We start from the raw sequence: 22,519 nt of genomic DNA, 5'->3' as shown, positions 1-22,519 counted from the left end.
CCCTTTTTATTACAAGAAGTCTGGCAGTTAGAACAGTGTCTGGGAACATGGAAAACTGAGTCCCAAGTTTCTCTTCTGGCTTCCTCCAATGTGCCCACAAAGTCCTCATCAACACCCTCTTGGTCATTCCAAAGGGAACTTGTCTTTGCTGTTGAGGCTGTTCTCTCTCCCGTAAAATAATTAAATATTGAAAGAACTATTTAATTCACTGAGTTAAACATTCATTGAAAACGGAAAAGTGATACTGATTTTATTCCCTGGTAGCCAGGTCACAGATCTACGATGGAAGATACTGAAATTCCAGCTAAGAGACCAAACCTCGTTACAGAAAATATCCACTAACAAAAAATGGTGATGTAAAAGAAAGTAAATCCATCCTCATGTTCAACCACCAAATACTGTTATTTCTTGCTTGCATTTTTATCTCAATATCTTCCACATTTCCCTGTTTCCTTATTTTCATTTTTCAGGCATTCTATCCGTATTCATATAAGCCTTTTCAATGTCCTTCTTCATCTTCTTCCCATTTAGCTGTTTCATAGTAATATATACTCTCCTTTTAGCCTAGGATATGAGACACAGAAACCTGGACAGTCTTTTTATCCCTTTTTCTCTCTGTATTGCCATCTCTGACCATGATTAATATGCTTGAGGAGACTGGTTAATTTCACAGGGGGCATAAAAATATTAAAATAGTTACATTCCAGCAAGCTGTGTGAAAATTAGCATCATCATAGGAGGAGAAAGACCCAAGTCAGTGTGCATAGAGGAAGGGTGGGTAGGACTGAGCCATTACCCATTGGCTTTGGCAGTAGAAAGACAGAATATGGCCAGTAAATAGCCACATCATTGCTATCTAAAGTTTGACAAAATTATCGTAGGTGGTAGGATAAGATGCTTAACTCATTGTGATCCTCCATCACATGACAGGAAACAGGATAGAAAAACATAAGGCGCCATTATAGGCTGTATTGATTCTGGTGCTCATGGAACCACCTCTCTCTGTTGTATTTAGCTCCCTCATTCCTCAGTTTCCACACTTTTCAATACTTTAGGAAACGAAGCTTAAGTGATCTCATTCAGATTACAGATAAGAATAATGTCAGTGCTCCAGACAAGATGTGTGAACCCCAATTCATTCTCTTACTCGCTGTGTTTAGGGTACTAGAACTTTACTGTTCCAAAGTCTGCTGAGCTACTGTTCCCTGTAGCAGCAACTGTTTAGTAGCCTAATTCCAGTGAAATCAGGGCTATCACTGCATGCCAATAGTCTTTGGATCAAGGCCCAAAAGGGCAGTTCAGCACTATGCCTCTAGCGCGTTTCCAAATATTGGAACTGCTCTAGTGCCAACGGAAGCAGTCTGTGCAGTGTTCCTCAGTCATGAACTTACCCAGCAAGTGCCACAACACTCCGAATGGGTAAGAGGATGCTCTGATTAATCTACTTACACTCAGGATAAAATACAAAGATAAGCTGTCAGTTAACATTTTGCACCTTTACAGGAATCTGGATATTCCCATTTCTGAAAATTCTCAGAAGTAATGTCATTAACACAGAGGCGGGGGGGGGGGGACAGGAATGCAAGGAAATGCCTTTTTTTTAACGAAAGACAAAATTAACCTTGATGTATATAGATTCCCAAGAAAGTCAAGGAGTATAGACTGCATCAGCCCAAAAGGACAACTCTTAATGGGAGATTCCAGATCAGCTTTGGACTTCCTAAGCAGGAAAGTGCCAACTGTCCCAAATTAGGTGCACTCAAGTTCTGTGATGACACAAACCAATTCATTTTCCTGTGTCTCATCATGGTTAAAGTAAATGACAGAAATAATAATGATCCACTGCTCAATATGGCTTTAAATTTTTCTAAAAGGTTAAATGCTAGATGACTTTTTTATTATAAATAGTTTCAGCGTTAAAAAAATCTACATTTTTTAAAACTCATGTAACACAATGATAGGTCTGGTTTTGCTCCTTATGCAGTTACGAGGAAATGTGCCATATGTTCACTTGGGAAATCCTGCTGTTCGGCCTGGTATGGACACATACAAAAACTGGCACTGACCATATAAATTGCGCATTCCGGATGAGTAAGGTAACGGGAAAAAAACCAAATACATAGGACAAGGGAAATATGAAATTTATCATTTAAAATACTTTTGTTATTAATGATGATAGACTATGCCACAACCGTACTTGAAATGAATCAGTAGGTATGCCTCCGAACTAGGTATGCCTCCCAATATAATTATTTTCAAGCTGCCTTTAACATTAATAACTTTGACTTATTGGTTAATTTCCTTAGCTCAACACAGATTATGGCTTCTCATACCTCTCCATGGAATACTCTTTAATACATTACTTGAATGGCAATATGGGAAATTTTATTTAAATATGACAAGAATAGATGAAAATAATTACATGAAATGTTTAATTTTAATTATTCCTTTTATCTCTGTCCTTCTTAGCCTGAATATTACACAATATATATGACTTGCACGGTGAAACAAAAAGCTTATATTGCTAGGGTACACGACAAAATAAAGTAAAAGTACAAGTTGCATCTTGTGACTTGAAAACATGAAATGGTATGGGGTTGAGTTTGAGGGTTTTTTCCAGCACAAGTGGAGTAAGGCACTTTGGATTTGCTATTTTTATAATAATACTATATGCTATGTGACATGTTCACAAGAACAATTCTGAACACTAAGTTTTAAGTACATTGTTGCCTACCTCTGGTCCTCAACAAAGCTTCAGCGCCTCGTTCCTGCCTTACTTGCAATATCTGGGCATTTCTAAGTATTTCTTGCTTAGGGAATTCTATGCTTAAAAATGAAGACGTTATTGATTTAGGCAAATTCAGAGGTTGAATTTAGACTATCTGAATCATTGTCTGAAGTTATTAACACAGACACCCAGATTCATTCCACTTCAATATAGAAGCCTAAGGTGTGTAGTTGAGAAGCCTAGCCACCTTTTTCTTCCTGTATAATCAATGGAGAGAAAGAGGACCACGTAAAAAGAAAATAATCATGTGACCAAAAATTGCATAAGTGCGCAAAAATAGGTTTAATTAAGTGTTTTTATGCTTGTCTAAGTACCTTATTTAGGAGGTATGATGAACATAACTCTGTGGTTGCATTTCTATTGCTGGATCTGAGAACACTTTCCAATTCATGCCTTGGCTGTGCTCTCACACCACGTCAAAAAAAAAATCCAGGTGTGTACATTCTCTCCCTTTTTCCTATCCATGCATTGTCCCAGTATGTAATCAAGGCATTTTATGGATCTGCATGTTTTTTAGCAAAATTGCTATAGATGATTGATCTCCCATATTAAAAAAGAAGCCCTCAAACCTAGGGATACATGCTTTTTAACCTACTGCCCTGACCTAAGACACCATTTATCTAAAATGCTGCTGGGGCAGAAATTGCATTTGGGAAACAAAAACTAACCTATTTGTCTAACAAATGTACAAATTACTTCTTCAACCTGCAAGACCGCGATTCTAGTTTGTACTAAAAAAAATTCATACATAGTGCTAATTTTGTTTCATGTCTGCAGGACTGGTAAGCTTCCTACGGGAGAAATGCATCTGTTTTTCTCCACAGAATAATGTCTGTAAATTCTAGGTCACAGAATGATCCCATAATAAGTTCTCCACTTTCCTTAGAGTCTGACAGCTTCCTGAAATGGCTATACATCCTAAGCTGTTAATATGAATATATACATTTGTGCATGTTCATACATGTGGTATAAAACATATAAATAATATTTTTTAAAGTATTAAAGGAATATTATTAAGATGGAAGAATCAGGCAATCAGAGTTAGAGAAGTTCTGAGACTTCAATTCCCTGACTTAAGGAATAACTGCATTACCTGACAAGAGCAGAAAGCTGATATAGTCTGGTTGAATAAGCAGAGGAGTGCAGGTAATACACGTTGAAACAGCAGGCTCAATACGCAGTAGATGCTGCACCTTGCAGAATGCGTGGTTTAGTGTAACGTATTTCAACCAATTTTAGCTTAAGCTGACTCACAATCAATTGATATTTCTTTGCACCTCATTACAGTACGTGAATCCTGCTTTATGCCTCATTTGCAGTTCTGGATGGTTTACCAATAAGATGTGTCTCACTACTCAAGAAGTGTTGGCCTAAAACAGAGATTTGATTGATTTTTGAAACAATGCACTGCAAACTTTATCTGCTACAAGAGAGACTTCTGTTCTTCACTTTCATTAAAACTTATCATTTGTCACTTTTCAAAAAAACAAAAGCTGATTTAAAATACTACTAACAAAGTATTACGCATGATTAATAATAAGGTAAAATACTAAAAACATAAGCTGAGTTTTTCAGACTTCTGTCTTTTCTGTCCGCCTCTGGATAGGGTATTCAAGGTGAAAGTTGATTTCCTCGGTGCTCGCGGGCAGTTTGTACTTACATCCCTTATTGTCCAAATTACACCAATTTAAGAGAGGACGATTAGCACAAAGCAGACAGCAAAAATGAAATCCTACAACAGGCCACTGATGATTACCAACAATGTAAATGCACCTAGCACAGTAATGATTTCAATATATACACTCAGGTAAAGAGATACAGGTTCTCTTTGTGAAATACACAGTTATTATCCTATTTGGATGAGATCCCTTACACAAACACTTCTTTGGGTGAGCAGGCTGATCATAAAGCTCCTTATGATGTAAAGAAATAGTTACATTGATCTTGAAGTCCATGGTGGTTATACAGTGCAGAAATTGGCTCTCATTCCCTGTGCACTTGGGAGTTTAATGAATTTTAGAAATTCCTTTTAGTCACCTGGAAAATATCTTAAGAGATTTATTGTAGCATCTCTACTTTCAGACGACTGATATGGACTTTTAAAGGCCTCCAAACTTGTGTTGGGTGTCAATGCGTCCAGGCGATCTGCGATGGAAACAAAGGCTAATATATGTGTAAACTAGAAGATAGATCATTCTCCAAATGACAGTAAGACTAAGATTAGCCTTTTAATTTTGTGAAACAGGAGCTAAGAGAACACATCTATGCACTGGATTGTTTATTAATTTCTGCTGTTCAGTACACTGGATAAAAGTTGGAGCCTTCCATATCTTGGGAACGAGTTCAAAGAGACTAATTTATCTTCCTTTCATGTCATTATAAGATTTATGGTCTCCTGGGTTGCTCCTATCTTCAGCTGATTGAAATACCAGAAGAGTATTTTCCTGATGATCAACCACCTCTGGAATTCATTTCCTTTGACAGTGTCATGGAGCCTGGCTTTTATAAGCATTAAGGGAATGTTAATACTTTACTTTGGAAAGATTTCCATTTAATACTGAAGTTTGATGTTAGGGAACTAAAGGCAGTGCTGGCCATTTCGTTAAAAGCTTTGGGGAAGGGGTTAGTGTTAATTTCATAGGTGACTGTTATCATAACTGTAAGGCTTCATGATACTTGGTGATATACCACAGTATAAAGTTCCAAATAAGTCTCATTTTCAGAGATAAAAAAATGCTGCTGAAAGAAGTACCCATATGCCACATAGAGCATGAAATTTAAAATGCTTGTCTTGAGGGAAATCTCCTGGTTTAGTTAGCTTCACCGGGCTTAACTCTGAAAATAACTGACAGCTTTTGCGAATATCTACAAATGGGACACAAGCATTCTTATAAATGCTCGGAAGTACTTGAAGGAGGAGCAAAGAAGTAGGTAAGAATGAATGGTCCTGATCTACACCAGTGCATCAGTCATTACTGCAACATAGCCTATCATCACTCAAAACAAGTTTGTTGAGGAGAAGTTGAGACAATACTAGTACTGGCCTTGATATCCAAAGCTCCAGAGTTTGTTCTGAGTGGGTCTCATCTACAGAATATTCCTCCGTTTTCCACTGTTTAAGTGACATATATTCCTCTTTTTCTTCTCTGACTGTCAGGGTTTTTATAATTGATATTCTCATTCAGGGAAGAATCTCTGCATCCAAAAAAAAAAACCTGCTGAGTAGCAATTAAATTATTTTTGCTTTCAACTTTACTTTATTCAAAGATCCAATTTCTTGCTTCAAATATTGATACATATTTTCCTCAATGAAAATAAATTCTCCAAGCATTGTATTTACTTGACATACAATACACAGGAAACACTCAAAATATACAGTGTTTTCTAACAAATGCAAACCCAAATTAACCTGGGTTTCTTTTAAGAATTCCTTTTTGTTCCAACCTCTGTTAATGAACGGTACAGAAAGATGAATCATCACATGTCCATTCTAGGAATAAAATGCAATTATCTCAGCATCATGAGGAGGTGAAATTGGTGAACTAACTGTTGACTTGCTAAATTTTTTATATTCAAGAGGTGAGATTGTTGAACTAATTGTGATTTCTCTTCTAGCTTAAAGTATTTCTCACAGTTCTAATGGGAGCATAAAGATACAACTAAGGCAGGTCCTTTTTTGTCAGCCCAGAATCTCATGTCAGGGTCAAAAAGATTTAATTAAAATTAATCTACCCCAGTGAAAAAGAATTGGTTTTGTGCACTGATTTGGAACTTTAGAATGCAATGTCCCTCTGAAGCTTCCCAATGTATTTGGAATGACAAAGAAAATCAGATGCCTTCGGCTTTAATGTCATCTGCCTTGATAACTATTTTCTTATTATTTTTTTAAGTGAGCATCAAGGAAGCCTATAATTTAAAGTCCAGCTAAGGATTTTCACTAAGTCATTACAGAATATAACTTCTTGCAGCTAAAATGCATTGCTTTCTGTCAAAATGTTATTATAAGAACTGTTGTCCTTGCTGTTTTCTTTTTGCCAAAGCAAGTGGGTTTTCATAGAATCATAGAAAGGTTAGAGTTGGAAGGGACCTTAAAGATCATCTTGTTCCAACTCCCCTGCCATGGGTGGGGACACCTCCCACTAGACCATGTTACTCAAAGCCCCTTCCAACCTGGCCTTGAACACCTCCAGGGATGGGGCATCCACAACTTCTATGGGCAACCTGTGCCAGTGTCTCACCACCCTCAGAGTGAAAAATTTCTTCCTAATATCTAGTCTAAATCTACCCTCTTCCAGTTTGAAGCCATTCCCCCTCATCCTATCACTACATGCCCTGGTAAAAAGTCCCTCTCCAGCTTTCCTGTAGGCGCCCTTCAGATACTGGAAAGATGCTGTAAGGTCTCCGCAGAGCCTTCTCTTCTCCAGGCAGAACAACCCCAACTCTCTCAGCTTGTCCTCATAGGAGAGGTGCTCCAGCCCTCGGATCACCCTCGTGGCTGTCCTCTGGATCTGCTCCAACAGGTCCATGTCATTATGTTGGAGTCTCCAGAGCGGGATGCAGTACTCCAGGTGGGATCTCACCAGAGCGGAGTACAGGGACAGAATCACCTCCCTCAACCTGCTGGCCACGCTTCTTTTGATGCAGCCCAGGATGCGGTTGGCTTTCTGAGCTGAGAGTGCACATTGGCGGCTCATATTGAGCTTCTCATCAACCAACACCCCCAAGTCCCTCTCCTCATGGCTGTTCTCAATCAATTCTCCACCCAGCCTGTATTTGTGATTGGCATTGCTCCGATCCATGTGCAGGACCTTGCACTTGGTTTTGTTGAATTTCATGAGTTTTGCACAGGCCCACCTCTCAAGCCTGTCCAGGTCCCTCTGGTTGGTGTCCCTTCCCTCTAGTGTGTCGACCGCTCCACACAGCTTGGTATCATGGGCAAACTTGCTTGATTCCACTGTCCCTGTCTCCAACAAAGCTGTTAAATGGTACCGGTCCGAGTACCAACCCCTGAGGAACGCCACTGCAGCAAAGTTCATGGTTCATGCTATTACAAGCTGCATAATAAAAACTTACTTTGGCAGATAAACTACATGTAGAGACCCATTCAAGCGTGTAATATCAGCTGACAAAACACTGGACCAGAAATTGGGAAAACTGCGTTTGGAGCAACTTAACCTCCTGTTATTCTATGAAGATGATACACTTAGTGACATCCCTAACAGCATTTCCAGGAAGCTCAGTGCTGTGGAAATGGGCACTTTCTGATGTCACTTTCTGAAACACCAGGGCATGATTACAGGGCACAGCGCTGCACAGTGCAAAGACATCAGAACAAGTTGCATACACGCAACCCACTGCACATCATACATAGATATTACCTTGATTTTAGAACTCCACTTTAAGAGTCACTGACTGCAGGTCACCTACATTTTCTACGTAACTTAAAATGACATTGTACTGCACTGCTTTGCTGAAACGGGTAACTATTCCTTTAAAATGTCTGTGGCTGTCTTCCTTTTGGTTAATAAAGAATGCAGCAAGGCCTGTTTTCACTGAAAGGCACAAAATTAAGATTTCTCAAAGCTTGAGAGAGAAGTGTCCACTTAATTTACCACAAATTTGAAAGGACACTTATGAATGGATGCAAAATTGTTGGAAATTGAGGAAAAGAGGTGAGCTAGAGCTTGAAGAAAGAAAAAGAACTGGTTCAGAGAAGAAAAGAATGGCTGTCTTTAAGTGAAGGAATACCATGGGTATATCTTTGAAAACTTTTCCAGTGTCTAGCCAGAGTTCTGTAAGAACTTATTCCAGTGAGAAAGAGATGATGAAAATGAGCTAATAAAATAAATAAATAAATAGAGAAATACATTCCACAGTAGACAAAGGGACAAACAAGGATTTGGCTTGAAGAAGGGGCAGAAAAAGGAACAGAATAATCACGCCAATAACAAGTTAGAAAACAAAATGGTATTGCTTAATAATGTAATTTTTAATTATGACAATATGGTCACTCTGGTCCTTTTGCATTCATTTTTTAGTTTGTTTAGTTTGTTTTTTTTCCTTAAAAAAGACTTAATAAAATAGATTGACATTTACTAAATTTATTAAACTTGCAATATAAAAGATAAATGACATCCAAATTGCACTACGGAAGTGACTGCTTTATCATTTGTGACTTCTAGAGGCAAAAAGAAAGAGACAAAGAATTTGTACCAGTAACAATTATTCATTCTCATTTTTTTATTTTAATTCAGTCTATATAGCTATGGCAAAAAATATGAAAATAAAAGGCCATTCATTAAATTGCCTCCTGCAGATTCCAGAACCACTTTGCTGCCAGACACTACAAACTTGAGTTAGCAGAATCCTTTATTAAGTGTTAGCCATTTCCCTCAGCTGCACTCCACAGATGTAACTTATTCACCTCTACACACTGATTTTGTAAATATGAAATTCAAACAAAACCTGTTATTTATACTTCTGATGAGAAATTAGCCTCCAAAGAACAGAGCACAGCTCAACCAAGGATTATGAACACACAGTGAGCTCTGGCATTCATGTTTGTGCAAGGTCAACAAAATAGTACTTTAAGAAGACGTGGTCAACCCAGAAAGGTACTGGCCTCATTGATTTAAAAAATTAAATTAAAAATATTACTACCCTTAATTTTTTTGTGGTATAGCTTTCTTTCGGGGACAATTTAGCTAAAAGCAAAACTACATTTAATTCCATAACTGTTAGCTGTAGTTATTACTTAATAAAAAATGTTCAATATTCTGATACAGCTGAGTATCATATATTTGTTTACAGATTTAGATTATTAATGGTCTTTTATCATCGTTAAAGACATAGCTGTGATATAGAGAAGCATATCACTGCAATGGAAGGCCAAACTCTGCTTCAAAGATACCAAATATCACCTTAAGTACTTGAAGGAGGAGCAAAGGAGTAGGTAAGAATGAATGGTCCTGATCTACACCAGTGCATCAGTCATTACTGCAATGTAGTTTATCATCATCCAAAACAAGTTTGTTGAGGAGGAGAAGTTGAGACAGAACTAGTACTGGCATGAATATCCAAAGATGCCCCTAAGCTCATTCTGCATAAGAGTGAGAAAATTCAAATAGTCAGTGCTAGTTTTCAGTATGCAGTATGCAACAAATACGCATAATGAAGAAAAAAAATCAGTTAATCAGTAACAGTAAGCAAAATACAAACATCATGTTGCAATGGAATTATTTTTGAAAATGCACTTTACAGTAAACTGTGAAAATGAAATTCCCTAAAACCACCATGAGATTTACTCACTGCAGAGAATGATTGCTGCTGAGTTCAGATTGTCACTTAAAGCTGGAATTCAACCTCTTTGTTATGCGTTTAATTAAAACACTCTTTTATGTTTGAAAAGAAACGCAGCGGTTTTAGAGTGTTTATTAAGGTAGGTTAGTTCTGCTGCAGCTAGGGAAGTTTCCTCTTCCCTTTCCTCTCCAAACAGATTAGCTTTGTCTAAAAAAAGGTTCCCAAACTGAACCCACCATTGGCCAGAGGCCTAACGCTACTCAGTACAGATTCTACAGCTAGATAAAGGCTGGCTTTAAAAAAAAAAAAAAGTCTTTATTTTAATAAAGCATCATCAGGAAAAAATTAGGAACAGCTAGCCCATTGGTTGTTCTGCTAAATGGGGGAAATAAAGTGGAAGGAGGGAAGCAACGCCCATCTCAGAAAAACCACACTGAATTCACAGTGTGGATGCACGTCCTGAATGCTGTGTTAGCACTGTCACTATTCACATGAGCGGGAGACCAACAAAACCAACATTAAGAGACAGAGAATTGTACAAGCAGTTTTGTTTCTCAGAAGACAGACAGTTCTGCAAAGGTAATAATGCTATAACCCATTGCAACCTATTAATAACAGGGAAAAACATAGTATGCCCACTATAGGTACTCTGGGCTGTTAACAGACAATGTCAGTACCATTCAGGAAAGTCTTCCAGAGACTCTGCAATAGACATTACAGATGGTACCAAACTCCTTACTCATCCTCATAAGTAGGTGTAGCATAATCCTTGTCATAAGCGTCAAATTATTTCATTAAAACTTCTGCACTGAAGGGTTTCTAACTTTCTTGGACCCAGGGTGCTTCTTTTCAATAATTAAATACTGTATTTTCTCTGGCTCCCTTCCCATAAGTTTCTATTGCTTCCTCTGGCCATAGCTATTATTAATTTCATTTTTTACGCCATTCCAGATTGAGACAGCAGACAAGTGTAGCTTTAGATTCTACCTCAAAACTGGAATACCTGTCAAATGTTGATCCACACCCCTAAGCCTATATGTAGAGGAATTAAATAATTAAAAGAGGAGTTCTGTGAAGAAGAAAGTAAATTGTTTGGTTTAATTTATTACCTTAAGAATGATACAAAGCATACTCTGAAATGGAAGACAGACAGCACGAGAAACAAAAGCAAAACTACTGAGACTACAGTTTTCAGATTGACATTGGTTTCACTTTACAGCTCCAAGGACTGACCATCAAAGTGGTGAAAAATGCTGGAACAGGAGCTGGAAGATGAAGATAAAACCTTATTTGGATGCAGTTCAAATCCCATAAAACTTAAATCTTTAGCTAATATATTAAAAATACTGTAGGGTACCTCTAATGCCTAAATTTTGCATCCTGTTCTAGCACCAGGGAAAGTCAGTGACAGCTCTTTGCAGTCATGCATGGAAAAGAATATTGATTCAATTTTAAACTCAACCTGCAAAATACTTGTACAAAGTATTAGATCTATTAATGAAGTGAAAGAATATAATTATGCTTTCTCAGCCATTGTGCTTTTTTTTCTACTGCGATGTTCAAAATGTTAAAAAAAAATTCATGTCATTTAATTCTTACAGAAAGAATTCTAAAAAGTTTAGAACCACCATTGCCCTCAACGGATCTTCCGAACACAAACAAATCTGCACATAGCATTGTCAGTCTGACTCTTGGATACCAAATCCCTTATTTTAAACACTGTCTCTATACAATTCTTTTAATATTTCTCACTGTCTTTAAATATGTCATCAGGTAGAAAAAGTTAAAATGCCTCTATTTTACTTGAGATTGCTTTTAAATATGCTTAGTTTCCACAGGTCCAAGTAAAGATTGTACCCTTTTTAAAGACACTTGCGCTAAAGCTCTCAACTCAGGTGCTCAGAAACAGAAACAATCAAAATCAGAAGCTGCACTATAGTGCTGTGTCATAAGTGTTCCAGAAGAAAAATAGTGATAATCTTGGGAAATGGCCAGTTTTCAACCTTTCAGAAAGAAACGTAACTGACTGATTCTTTAACATTACACTGTCATGTTTTCAATTGCAATAAACTACCATCAGTGACCTTCTCAGTATCAGTTGTTCATAATCCAAGAATTAAAGAAGAGCCATTTGAAAAAGATATAACATGAAACAGATGGACACACATTTTCATTTATTGAATTCACGCTGCTCTTTGATGTTTCTCAGCTAGCTTATGCCTGCTTTTTCCTCTCTCCTCCTCTTCCCTCTTTCCTCCTCTTCCCTCTTATTTTGGTCTCTTTTTTTCTCTCTGTTCACACCCTGACATCCCCAACTGCAGTCCCAAAAGACAGAGCCTACGCTGCCAACTCATACTTCCACTCCTTCCAAGAATGGAAGCAAAGGGACACAGGGGACCACTTTCATTCTCCTGCCATTGGTAGCATGATAGAATAAAACCTTTATAGGTGAGAAACTCATGTATACATCCCATAAAGAATACATGCACAAAGTCTGCATTTTCTGACCCAAGTAGCATCAACAGCCTTGTTTGCTCTTAACCAGAATAAAATGCATCTTCCAAACCCACTATAGCGTGTGGAAACCACCATATAAATCCCCTTTTTTCGTGAGATAAAAGAAAAGTGATGATAGAAAATGAACCCCCAAAATACACATATATCTTTGCAAGGAGAAGGGAAGGAGGAGGGAAGAAGGATATATTTTATCTGTGTCTGCTGGCCTGGAAAATAAATACTGCTGTTGTGCAACTCTGCAGCTGCTCACTCTCTCAATTTGTTTTTTTTCTTTCTGGTTTTTATGATTTAATCTCATATCCTTACAGTTAATCTGAAAGGGTTCAGGCAGCTTTATTCATTAGTCTTGCTCCAAATCATGATCTTACAGATCATGATCTTTATAGATACCAAGAACCAATTCTCTTTTTTTTTGACATGGCTCACCCTCTGATAGGTGCAGCAATGATAAATTGACTCAACAAACTTTCTCAAAATATTTTGAGATTCTTTTTTTTTTGCATTGAATCTCACGAAAAATATCATTGAGGTGAGCTTTTCTTACAGTAATAGAATACACAACAAATATATATTGTAAATTCAAAGTTAACATTTTCAAATTTTGGAAAGCGTTTTGGGTTCATACAGGATGGATGAAAAAAACCCAAAACACTCAGTCATTCCCATCTACCTGAACTACGTAACATCATTTCAGATAGGCATTAGATTAGAAATAGTTATGTCATCATAACTGGGCACTGGGAAGACACGTGTTGTTTCCTACTTAAGAGAGCTATTGCTTAAAAAGGCTTGTTAATGCCAGGTAAGAGGTTTGTGGAGCAACACCTCTAGAATGTCACTAAATATTTACAATTTAAAACACTGAATTCCTACGTGGAAAAAGACTGAAATGAATTTACAACGGATCCTACCAAGAACAAGAAAAATAATTATGTTACAACTCAAGCACGGCAACACCACCTAAAGATCTAATGATTCAGGCAAACAGAATGACACATAAAAAAGCTTTCTATCAGCATTAGGTTCCCTGTTCCCAGGCTTTTATTATTAGGATGTTATACACATTTTAATAGGACATTATAAACATTTGCTTTGGCTTAGGCTTTGGAATGAAGAAATCAACCATTTCAACAGCTGATTGCCTGCTACAAAATGACTGAAAAAAGATTATGCCTATTCAAACAATTTTGTTGCTAGAAAGAAAACATAATGCATTGAATTATAAGTAGTGTAGGTCTTGGAAACAATAGAGTACATGAATGCTTTTCATCAAAATAAGATAAAAAGGATCCTTTTGTATAATACAGAATTAATGTGAAATTGGATAGCACAAATCAAAGAACTGCAGTGTATACACCCATAAATCTACCATCTGTGCACAGCAGACCTCAGAATGGACCTTCTGAGTCTATGGATTACATAGAGTAATATTTTTCATTTCCTTAATTCAGATCATTTGGCAGTTTTCAGGGAGCCTAGCGTTATACTACATCATCATCCATCAGCTCACAAGTTTAAGTCTGTGAAAACCACTACATATGGTTACTTCTCAAGTGCCCTTAGCATAAAATCTCCATATGATACAAATTATGCTAGTCTCAGCTCAAACAATGTCAAATATAAGATGGTCAATTACTGAAAATAATGTAATGCTGGATCCTACAGTGTGCCTGCTGCCTCTGCCTTCTCTATGGGTTCACTACACAGAAAGCAGTAAAAACACTGTAAGGAAGAGTATAAATATTGGGTATGAACTAGAGTAAAATTTAATAATGGAAAACTGTTCTGCTGATGGTAAGTACAACGTGCTCCTGAATAGTTTTTGACTTCTCTTTCCCTCTGCAATGGATCCGATACAAGAAAAACATCCTTAGAGAATATGCAATCCAAAATCATCACAGACTTCTTTAAGGCAAAAAATTTCAGATCAGTCAAAGAGGATCTATAATAAAGTACATATCTGTCTGTCTGAACAGTTTAGGATCTAATGATTGCAAATGGGACTGTTGCATACATCAAGGCAACAGAATACTAGTCTAACGATTGAAACAATGAATATTATTTTAATCAAGAATAATACTACTAAAGAAAACAGGAAAAATAATGGTAATTACTACTCAAGAATGGAAAAATAAAAAAGCACAACCAAAAAAGACACGGTAAGGAATGATAAAGAAATGGCTTTGATGTTCGTGAGATTCAGGGACTGAACGTTCCCCTTTACTCTGTGCCCAACTTGTCTCCAGATGACCAAGATAACATATATGCTACTTGATATAAAGAACTGCTAAGTAAAGATTGCTGCAACATTAAAGGAAGCTGCAAATATTCAAAAAAAAAGATAAAAAATGACATTTTGTCTTTCTAGTCGAATCATAAGAACCCAAGTACATACAGTCATAGCAATACTTTTTTTCACAAGTGTTTTATTGTTTTTAACTTTCTAAATTATTTTTTGTGTCAAAACTAATGTGTTTGGAATGAAAAAATAAAACAGTCAATACAGTTCTCACTTTCTACTTACTTCTATTATGGATGCTGTGCAAGAAAAACAACCACCAATTCTGAATATTTCAGATTTTTATGGCTATTTCCCTATTATTTTGGACATTTTGAACGGCCACGTTTTTCTCCTAGAATTAGGAAATCTAGACAAATGGTCTACCATACTAGAGTAGCTGAATTTCTTCATAGAATTAATTTAAGAATAGAAAAAAATAAAACCTGTCATGATGATCTCTCATATAACATGTTTCTCTACTGGCTGTTTTTTTCAGTTAAAAAAAAAACCCAACATAACACGAAGCATTCAGAAAAGACGACAGAAGACCATAGAATCATAGAATCACTTAGGTTGGAAAAGATTTGTAAGATCAAGTCCAACCGTTAACCTAACACTGCCAAGTCCACCACTAAACCATGTCCCTCAGCACCATGTCCACATATCTTTTAAATACCACCAGGGCTGGCGACTCCACCACTTCCCTGGGCAGCCTGTTCCAGTGCTTAACAACCCTTTCAGTGAAGAAACTTTTCCTGTCACCCAATCTAAACCATCCCTGGTGCAACTTGAGGCTGTTCCCTCTTGCCCTATCATTTGTTACTTGGGAGAAGAGACCAACACCCACATGGCTACAACCTTCTCTCAGGTGGTTGTAGAGAGCAATAAGATCTCTCCTCAGCCTCCTTTTCTCCAGGCTAAACAACCCCAGTTCCCTCAGCTGCTCCTCATAAGATCTGTGCTCCAGACCCCTCACCAGCTTTGTTGCTCTTCTCTGCATGGGCCAGAAGCCTTTAGGAAAAGTTATATACAATTGCTTGACCACAACTGCAAGTTTCAAAAGCACAAAAAGAGTTTTCTTAACTTGATCAACAACAATAAGTAGCATACATATGGTTTTATAAATTTTAATATTAAAATTATATCAAATTATGATACATATTATATGCATTACTTCATTATAAAGATAATAATATATCCTTCTGCTCTTAACAGTGGTTGAATGTAAAAAAACTGTAAGCCTTCCCAGTATTATTGCTGAGATTAGCAATGGCACCACAGCATATACAGGTCCAAACTTAAGGCCTATCCATCCTTGAATTCCGGGATAGTCTCTCTCAGAGATGCTGATATTCTCCTCTAAAAGCCCATTTGACCAATCAGACATTGATTGGGCATCAAGGAGGACTCTTTTTCACTACCTCCAGCAAAGGAAAGACAGTTAATGTGAGGAACATTACAGAAGAAAATTATTCAGAAGACCCTCTAACCTCCAATAGCATGTCATATACATTATAAATATATTCTCAGCATACTTGTATATGTTAATTAGGGAACACTAATATTAGTATCTAAATAAACAGGAAGGGGATAATCACTGAAAAAACAATCTGGATTTAAGCAAAATGTTGAGTAGAAGCAATCGCAATCAGCAGAATTGTTCTGATTTTAGGCACAGTCTACATTCCTCCTGTTGGTAAATATTACTTTATACTGTCCATGTTTATAATATAACTCTGCTTAGAGTAAATGCATATTACATATCTGAATTATATGCTTATTTGTATATCCTCTCTCCCTCTTTCTGCATACATATAATATAAAAACACTTGCAGAGCTGAATTATTGCTGAGAAAAGGGGAGGTTTTATCATCGCATTATGTGTGATTCCACTTTCCTGGCAAAATTAAATAAAAAAAAAAAAATAACCACAGGAGCATCAGTTTCTCTGCCCTGCTCCTCAGCTTAAAGTTAAGCTGCCAGCTGTATTTCTCAGAGACCATGCACGTAACAGAGGAGCACTCAGAGCAACTAAGCCAAACCCATCAGCTGAAATCAAAGCAAAGGGTAACAGGAGTGAAACAAAAAGTGTTAGATTAATTACATTCAATTTGTTCCCAAATAAGACCAAAAATAGGAAATAAAATATGGTGGAATACAAGAGGTGAGGGAAAAGGAAAACAATTTTAATTATATTAGCCGTAAAAGATATTACAGCTGTCTAACTTGTCTGAAGCTTGAGGAATAAATATTGTAATGAGGTCATAGCTGGGCAGCAGAGGAAGGCTGCCAGACTATACTGCTCTGGCTGCCAAATTCCAAGGCAGGTGGAGGTCTCCAGAGACAGAGGGTATCATTTCCATGGAAACATGTGAGCAAGCTCACTCTCGTCTTTCCCTTCCCACAATATTTAAAGCTCTGGTCTTGCTTAGAAAGAAATTAAACTTATTCAGTGAAACAGTTTTTACTATTGTGTTCCAGTAAAATGTAGCCGCAGAGGTTGACAGCCTTCTGGTGCCTTTCGGTATAATCACATCAAGGAAAGGGGAGGGAAGTTCCAGCCCCAGCCTCTTGCTAAACTAGGTCCTACTACATCAGCGCTCAAACAGCCACAGTTTCAACCAACGCCAAGTAACACTGACATAAACCAGTGAAGAAAAAGTTTTCATATTAATGACAAGAACTAGCAGCAAGAAACTGAGAAACCATGAAAAGGTTCAGGTCATCCCACAAAGATTTTTCTTCAATACTATATACTGCAAGTACTACCAGATGTTTTAATTCAGTGGCCTGAACAGCCACCATCTTCCATTAACCTGCTTTTTTGAGCTCTATTTTGAATTACTAAAATTCTGCTATAAAACTAGTGGCCACACAAGAAATATGATAACATTCTGTACAGCACAATGACTATGATTCGACAAAGTTGCAAGCACACGGACAACCTCAGTCACACTGCAACTGTCATTTTCCATATTGTTTTTTCAATAAGAAGGAATGAAGAACACACATTGTCCATGACCATCTGAATACAATAAGAGATTCCTCAGCTGCTGCTTCTTAGGATTGTTTCAAAAAGCACACTATGTATTTTATAGGCTACATAATAAAATTTGTAGCATAAATTCAGCAAATCTTAGCAGTATAAAAATTAAATATTTTCTTACCTGTCTGATGTTGTGTCACTTGGTACTTGATGCTTTACTCCTGAACCATTCTTAATTGAGTCTTGTCTTGTGAGCCCTTGAGATCTGTTTTTGTCCAAAACTTGTGTGGATACATCACCTGGTGGTCCTTGGTACTGCGAATGCTCCTGAAGCTTTGCTTTTTTCTCTTGAGGTGCTTCCTCGTTCCGTAGACCTCTAATACCTTCTTGGTCAGGCTGCTGTGGTGCATTTGATCCACTGTTATAGAACCAGGCTCCTGATTTTGTGAGGATTTCTTGTTGTTTTCGGCACAAGTTACATACCCACATTACCTGTTCAGACATATGTAAATGGAAAATCTGTTAGCTTGTAAACGCTGTATACAAAGTTTTCATCAAGCATACATCAACTGATTGCCATTTCCGAAGAAAGAAAGAATCCTATTTTAATTATTTCAATTAAAATTACAATAGGTTAACCACAGGACAATAAAATATGTCTGTACAACCTTGCAGGAAATTGTTTTAGAAAAAATACAAACACAAAAATACTTTCATTCTACTTTTGCTTCATCATTTATAACACAAGGGAAAACCACAGATAGTAGCCATATAAATGAAAACCTATTGACATGCCGATGGCAGTAAATGTAAGATTTGAAAATGAAGGCTATATGTGGAGGACGATAGAAAAAAGAAAGGAATAAATAATTCATAAAATATTTCATCCATTCCATCCATCCATTCTCTTGCTAAGTCAGAGTAAGGAACTTTGGAATAGATCCTTGCAAACAAGTAATTTTACAGTTCTCCAATTTTCTTCTTCTGCTGATTTACTTCAGTAGTGGTCTGTATTTACTTGAAGAAGCTGACTTCAAGAAGTGACTTGTTTTGCAAAGCTATTGTAAGTTAAAGCCATTTTATAAATAAAGTAAAAAAAAAATCTCCATTTCATAACCAACATTTAGCTTTCACTGTATTCTTACTAAATTGTTAAAATGATTGCGGCTTCCCAGTTATGAGATTCTGTGCATAATAATGAGATTGTTTAATATTCTAAAATGTACTTGCTTGCAAAGCTTTTGTATCTGATCACCTTAGTCACGTGGCAGTGCAGGAAATTGCCAGTGCCAATTATCTTTAAGTTAATTTCACATTCAGTTCTGATGTTATATGAGAATAAATCAGGATGTAATGAATCAAACACAACAGACCAGTTATTAATACAATGGCACATTCAAACTGGTCATTGTGTTATCTTAAAATCTGGATCGTAGATAGCATTAATTCACCACAAGTTTAGTCCTTCACTCCTTAATCTTCATTTTTCTTTTTCTGTCCTTTACATATTTTTGTCTTAGTTCACAGACGAAATTGTATCATTTTTATTACATGTTCCTTGAATGTCTACACTCAGCCTTCAATCTAGTTGTCATGCCTCCAGTTCTAACCCTACACAGAGCTGCCTCTTTTTCAAGGGTTTGTAGTACAGGACATTCAAGGGCTTACATTAATTTAGAAGGCTACTTGGATGCATGGTTGTACTCAAATTAAAGTCACTGACTGCTTCATTCACAAACTGCCAGGCTGGGGCAGGAAAAGGAGGTACCTCTTGCCCATTTAATGGTGGCAATATTCCCCATGCTGGTAAGTTTCCTTTCTAACTTTTTATAGTGCTGATACTCCATCTTTGAGAACTCGTGTCTGCTTATTTCAACAAGACAGAACAAGCTATCAAAGCACTGGGGGTAAAAAAGAGAGACTCCCTGAGTAGCAGCTTGCTCTCTGAAGTAGGTTAGACGTCCTGAGAACGAAGGTCAATACCATGTATGCTTCAGGCCTGGCCATCATTCAAATACTAATGTAAGAACAGGTCTGTTTTACCTTTGCTAATTAAGTTAGAAAGTACACGAAACTGAAATTTCAGCACCAAAGACAGAAGTATTTTTGCCCTCTTTAATCAATAGCAATTAAAAGCCTTTAATATTTCTGCTTGGTTTGTAAACAGACGAAAGAAATTTTAAAATTTCCATATATGTGTCAGCACAATGAAAGGACAAGATCTGAAACAACTATTTAAGTATACAAATATATAACAATTTGAATGACTACAAGATAAAATCCCCCAAAGTTCTTGTGTGCAATTTTTCCTTCTATTAGTAGATGTTAAAATGTCACAAAAACTAGATATCGCAGTTTAAACACTTGAGCAACTATGTCCTTGGCTGACAGCCATGTTTTGTCCCAGGACAATGCACTCCAGGATTACCAGTATTATTCTTTTGCACTCAACAGAGTGAGAGAGGTCCTTCTGAATGAACGTGATTTAATATCTCCTTCTCTAAAAGTAGAATCAGGAAGAGAACTCCTGAGCTAACCTCTTCCCCATGACACACAAAATTTAGTGACCTGTTTCAACACAAATGCCATCTCCTGCCAAACTAGGTAGATGACAACGTATAGCAGGACAGAGCAAAGCAATTGTCAGTGCTGTGAGACCCATATGAAACAAGAAAATATTTTATGATAAAAGTTATATCAAACCCAGATGCTATGCCCATCTTTGTCGTCACTATCCACTGTATCATCATCTGGTATTTTATTTACAACTCTATGTCTTGGAAGCTGTTTTTCACTGACTGTCAGTGACAGTTTAAGGAAGACATCATATTATCTCCCAGGGCCTACTGAAGTCAAAGTGGTTCCAACTGTTTTGAATGTGCAAAGTTTCTTACAGACTAACAGAGTAATTGGGCACCAGCCCTGCAGGAAACAATATGAGCACTTAAACTGAAAGCACCTCATGAAACAAAGAACATTTTTTAAAAATGAAAAATTTACTTAAGGTATTTCGTGTTGAAAAAAAATCAAAAACACGGGAGGAAAAATGCATATATTTATGAATTTTGCGGGGGGCTTTTTGCCTTTCTATGAGTGTTTCATAATATTTATAGCTAACACTTCTGATAAAGCCTTATTTCCAATGTATTTTCAACATGCAGACTTCCATAGTGTTGACCCAAGCAGTTATAACTTTAGGTTCAAATAATCACACACAATGAGCAGAACAGCAACTGTCACACACACATAGAACTTTACGTGCTTTCAGTGAGCACCAAGAGATTCGAGCTTCCATTTGTACAGGGCTAAACTGACTTCTTCATCTTGTTGTAGCACGTAGAAGCATTCTTGCAATTTGAAAAATACCGCTAATTTACAGTGCAGACCTCTCAATTAAATGGCAGACACTTGTGTAAGATAGTGTCATAAGAGCACAGACGGGAAGGTGGCATATTCCTGGACAGGATTTCTCCTTCTGCCCCCAGGGGCCTGTGACAGAGCGCTCAGCAGCTCGCGCACCCGCAGAGCAGCTCTGTCCCCGCCGAGTCCGCGCCAGGACAGAGCATTTCATGGGACTGTAAGAGCAGCACAGCAGAGCGGGGAAGAGGAGACTACACCGGCAGATTGCATGCTCAATACATTCATTTTGACATATCTGCAAAGAAGAACCACAGAAGTTTCCCTTCTGAAACAGTGATACAAAAAGGGCTAATCCCTTACATGAGAAACGTGCACTCTAAAGTAGGCTCCCTACCTACCACACCCACTCGCGAATCTCCGAACCTGAACTCTGAAGAGCTCAACAGCCATGAACACATTTTGCGCACAAACATCAGTGTTGCAATTTGTGGGTGTCAGTTCTTCTCAGCATGGGAACACTGCCAATTTGAAAAGGCAAAATGGACAAAAGTCTGCTTTCCAACATCTCTAATTATAATTTAAGTACTAGTTTAAAACGAGAATCTAAAGTGCTAGTGGTACTGTATTCAGACGTGCATTTCAGTAAAAAGGGTTGAAACACCACCTAGTGCCTGGGATAAGAATTGCTGAAGTTCTTTTCAAACAAATTTCTCCTGTAAAGTGTGAAAATAACCACACGAAATATATCTAGCCTGATATTTTCACATTAACTCTTAATTTAATTTGGGGTTTTGGGTTTTTAAGAAAAAAAAAAATTGATACAAAACTGAAAAGAAGTATTCCGAATTTGGATTAGACAGATTTACTTGAAACTTTCCATGTGCTTTCCATTTGCAAAGATTAATTCCATACATGGAACAAACACATTCTAACTATTTTTTGCTTTCTTCACCACTTTTTACAAGACTATTCTATAATATTCTCTAACTTCTGCTAAGGCTGCCCAAAAGCTTTTGTCACATAATATCAGTATTTATTACAAAAGCACACAAAAACAAAATCTGCAAAATCTGCACTATCCAAACAATCAGGCATTTCACATCTACATATCAGACATAATTAATGCACAAAATTCACTCCTTTGTATTGTCCTAAACAAAATATTACGAATTTGTCTAGCAGATGAAATTCTTCAAAACACATTTAACACACCACTTTAAATTCAATAAAATAGAAGAGATTTATAAAGAAATTACATCTGAAGACATTTTAAAGCAAAAAAAGTAAT

The 22,519-nt window shown here is 37.1% G+C and overlaps 1 protein-coding gene across 18 annotated transcripts in view; it reads right to left on the bottom strand.

Moving 5' to 3' along the window:
* Positions 1-22,519, bottom strand: part of RIMS2 (regulating synaptic membrane exocytosis 2) — a gene marked incomplete at both ends in the record, with an annotated part of 495,649 nt that overhangs the window by 342,651 nt on the left and 130,479 nt on the right. For all 18 annotated transcript variants that reach the window (XM_082499090.1, XM_082499111.1, XM_082499112.1 and 15 more), the window contains one exon: positions 18,053-18,363. In XM_082499090.1, the coding sequence (XP_082355216.1) occupies positions 18,053-18,363 (311 nt within the window). The remainder of the gene's footprint in view (positions 1-18,052; positions 18,364-22,519) is intronic.

The sequence above is a fragment of the Vanellus vanellus genome (genome assembly GCF_965231255.1).
Source record: "Vanellus vanellus genome assembly, chromosome: 2".
NCBI lineage: Eukaryota > Metazoa > Chordata > Aves > Charadriiformes > Charadriidae > Vanellus > Vanellus vanellus.
The sequence above is the reverse complement of the archived record's forward strand: the minus strand, read 5'-3'. Positions and strand labels throughout refer to the sequence as shown.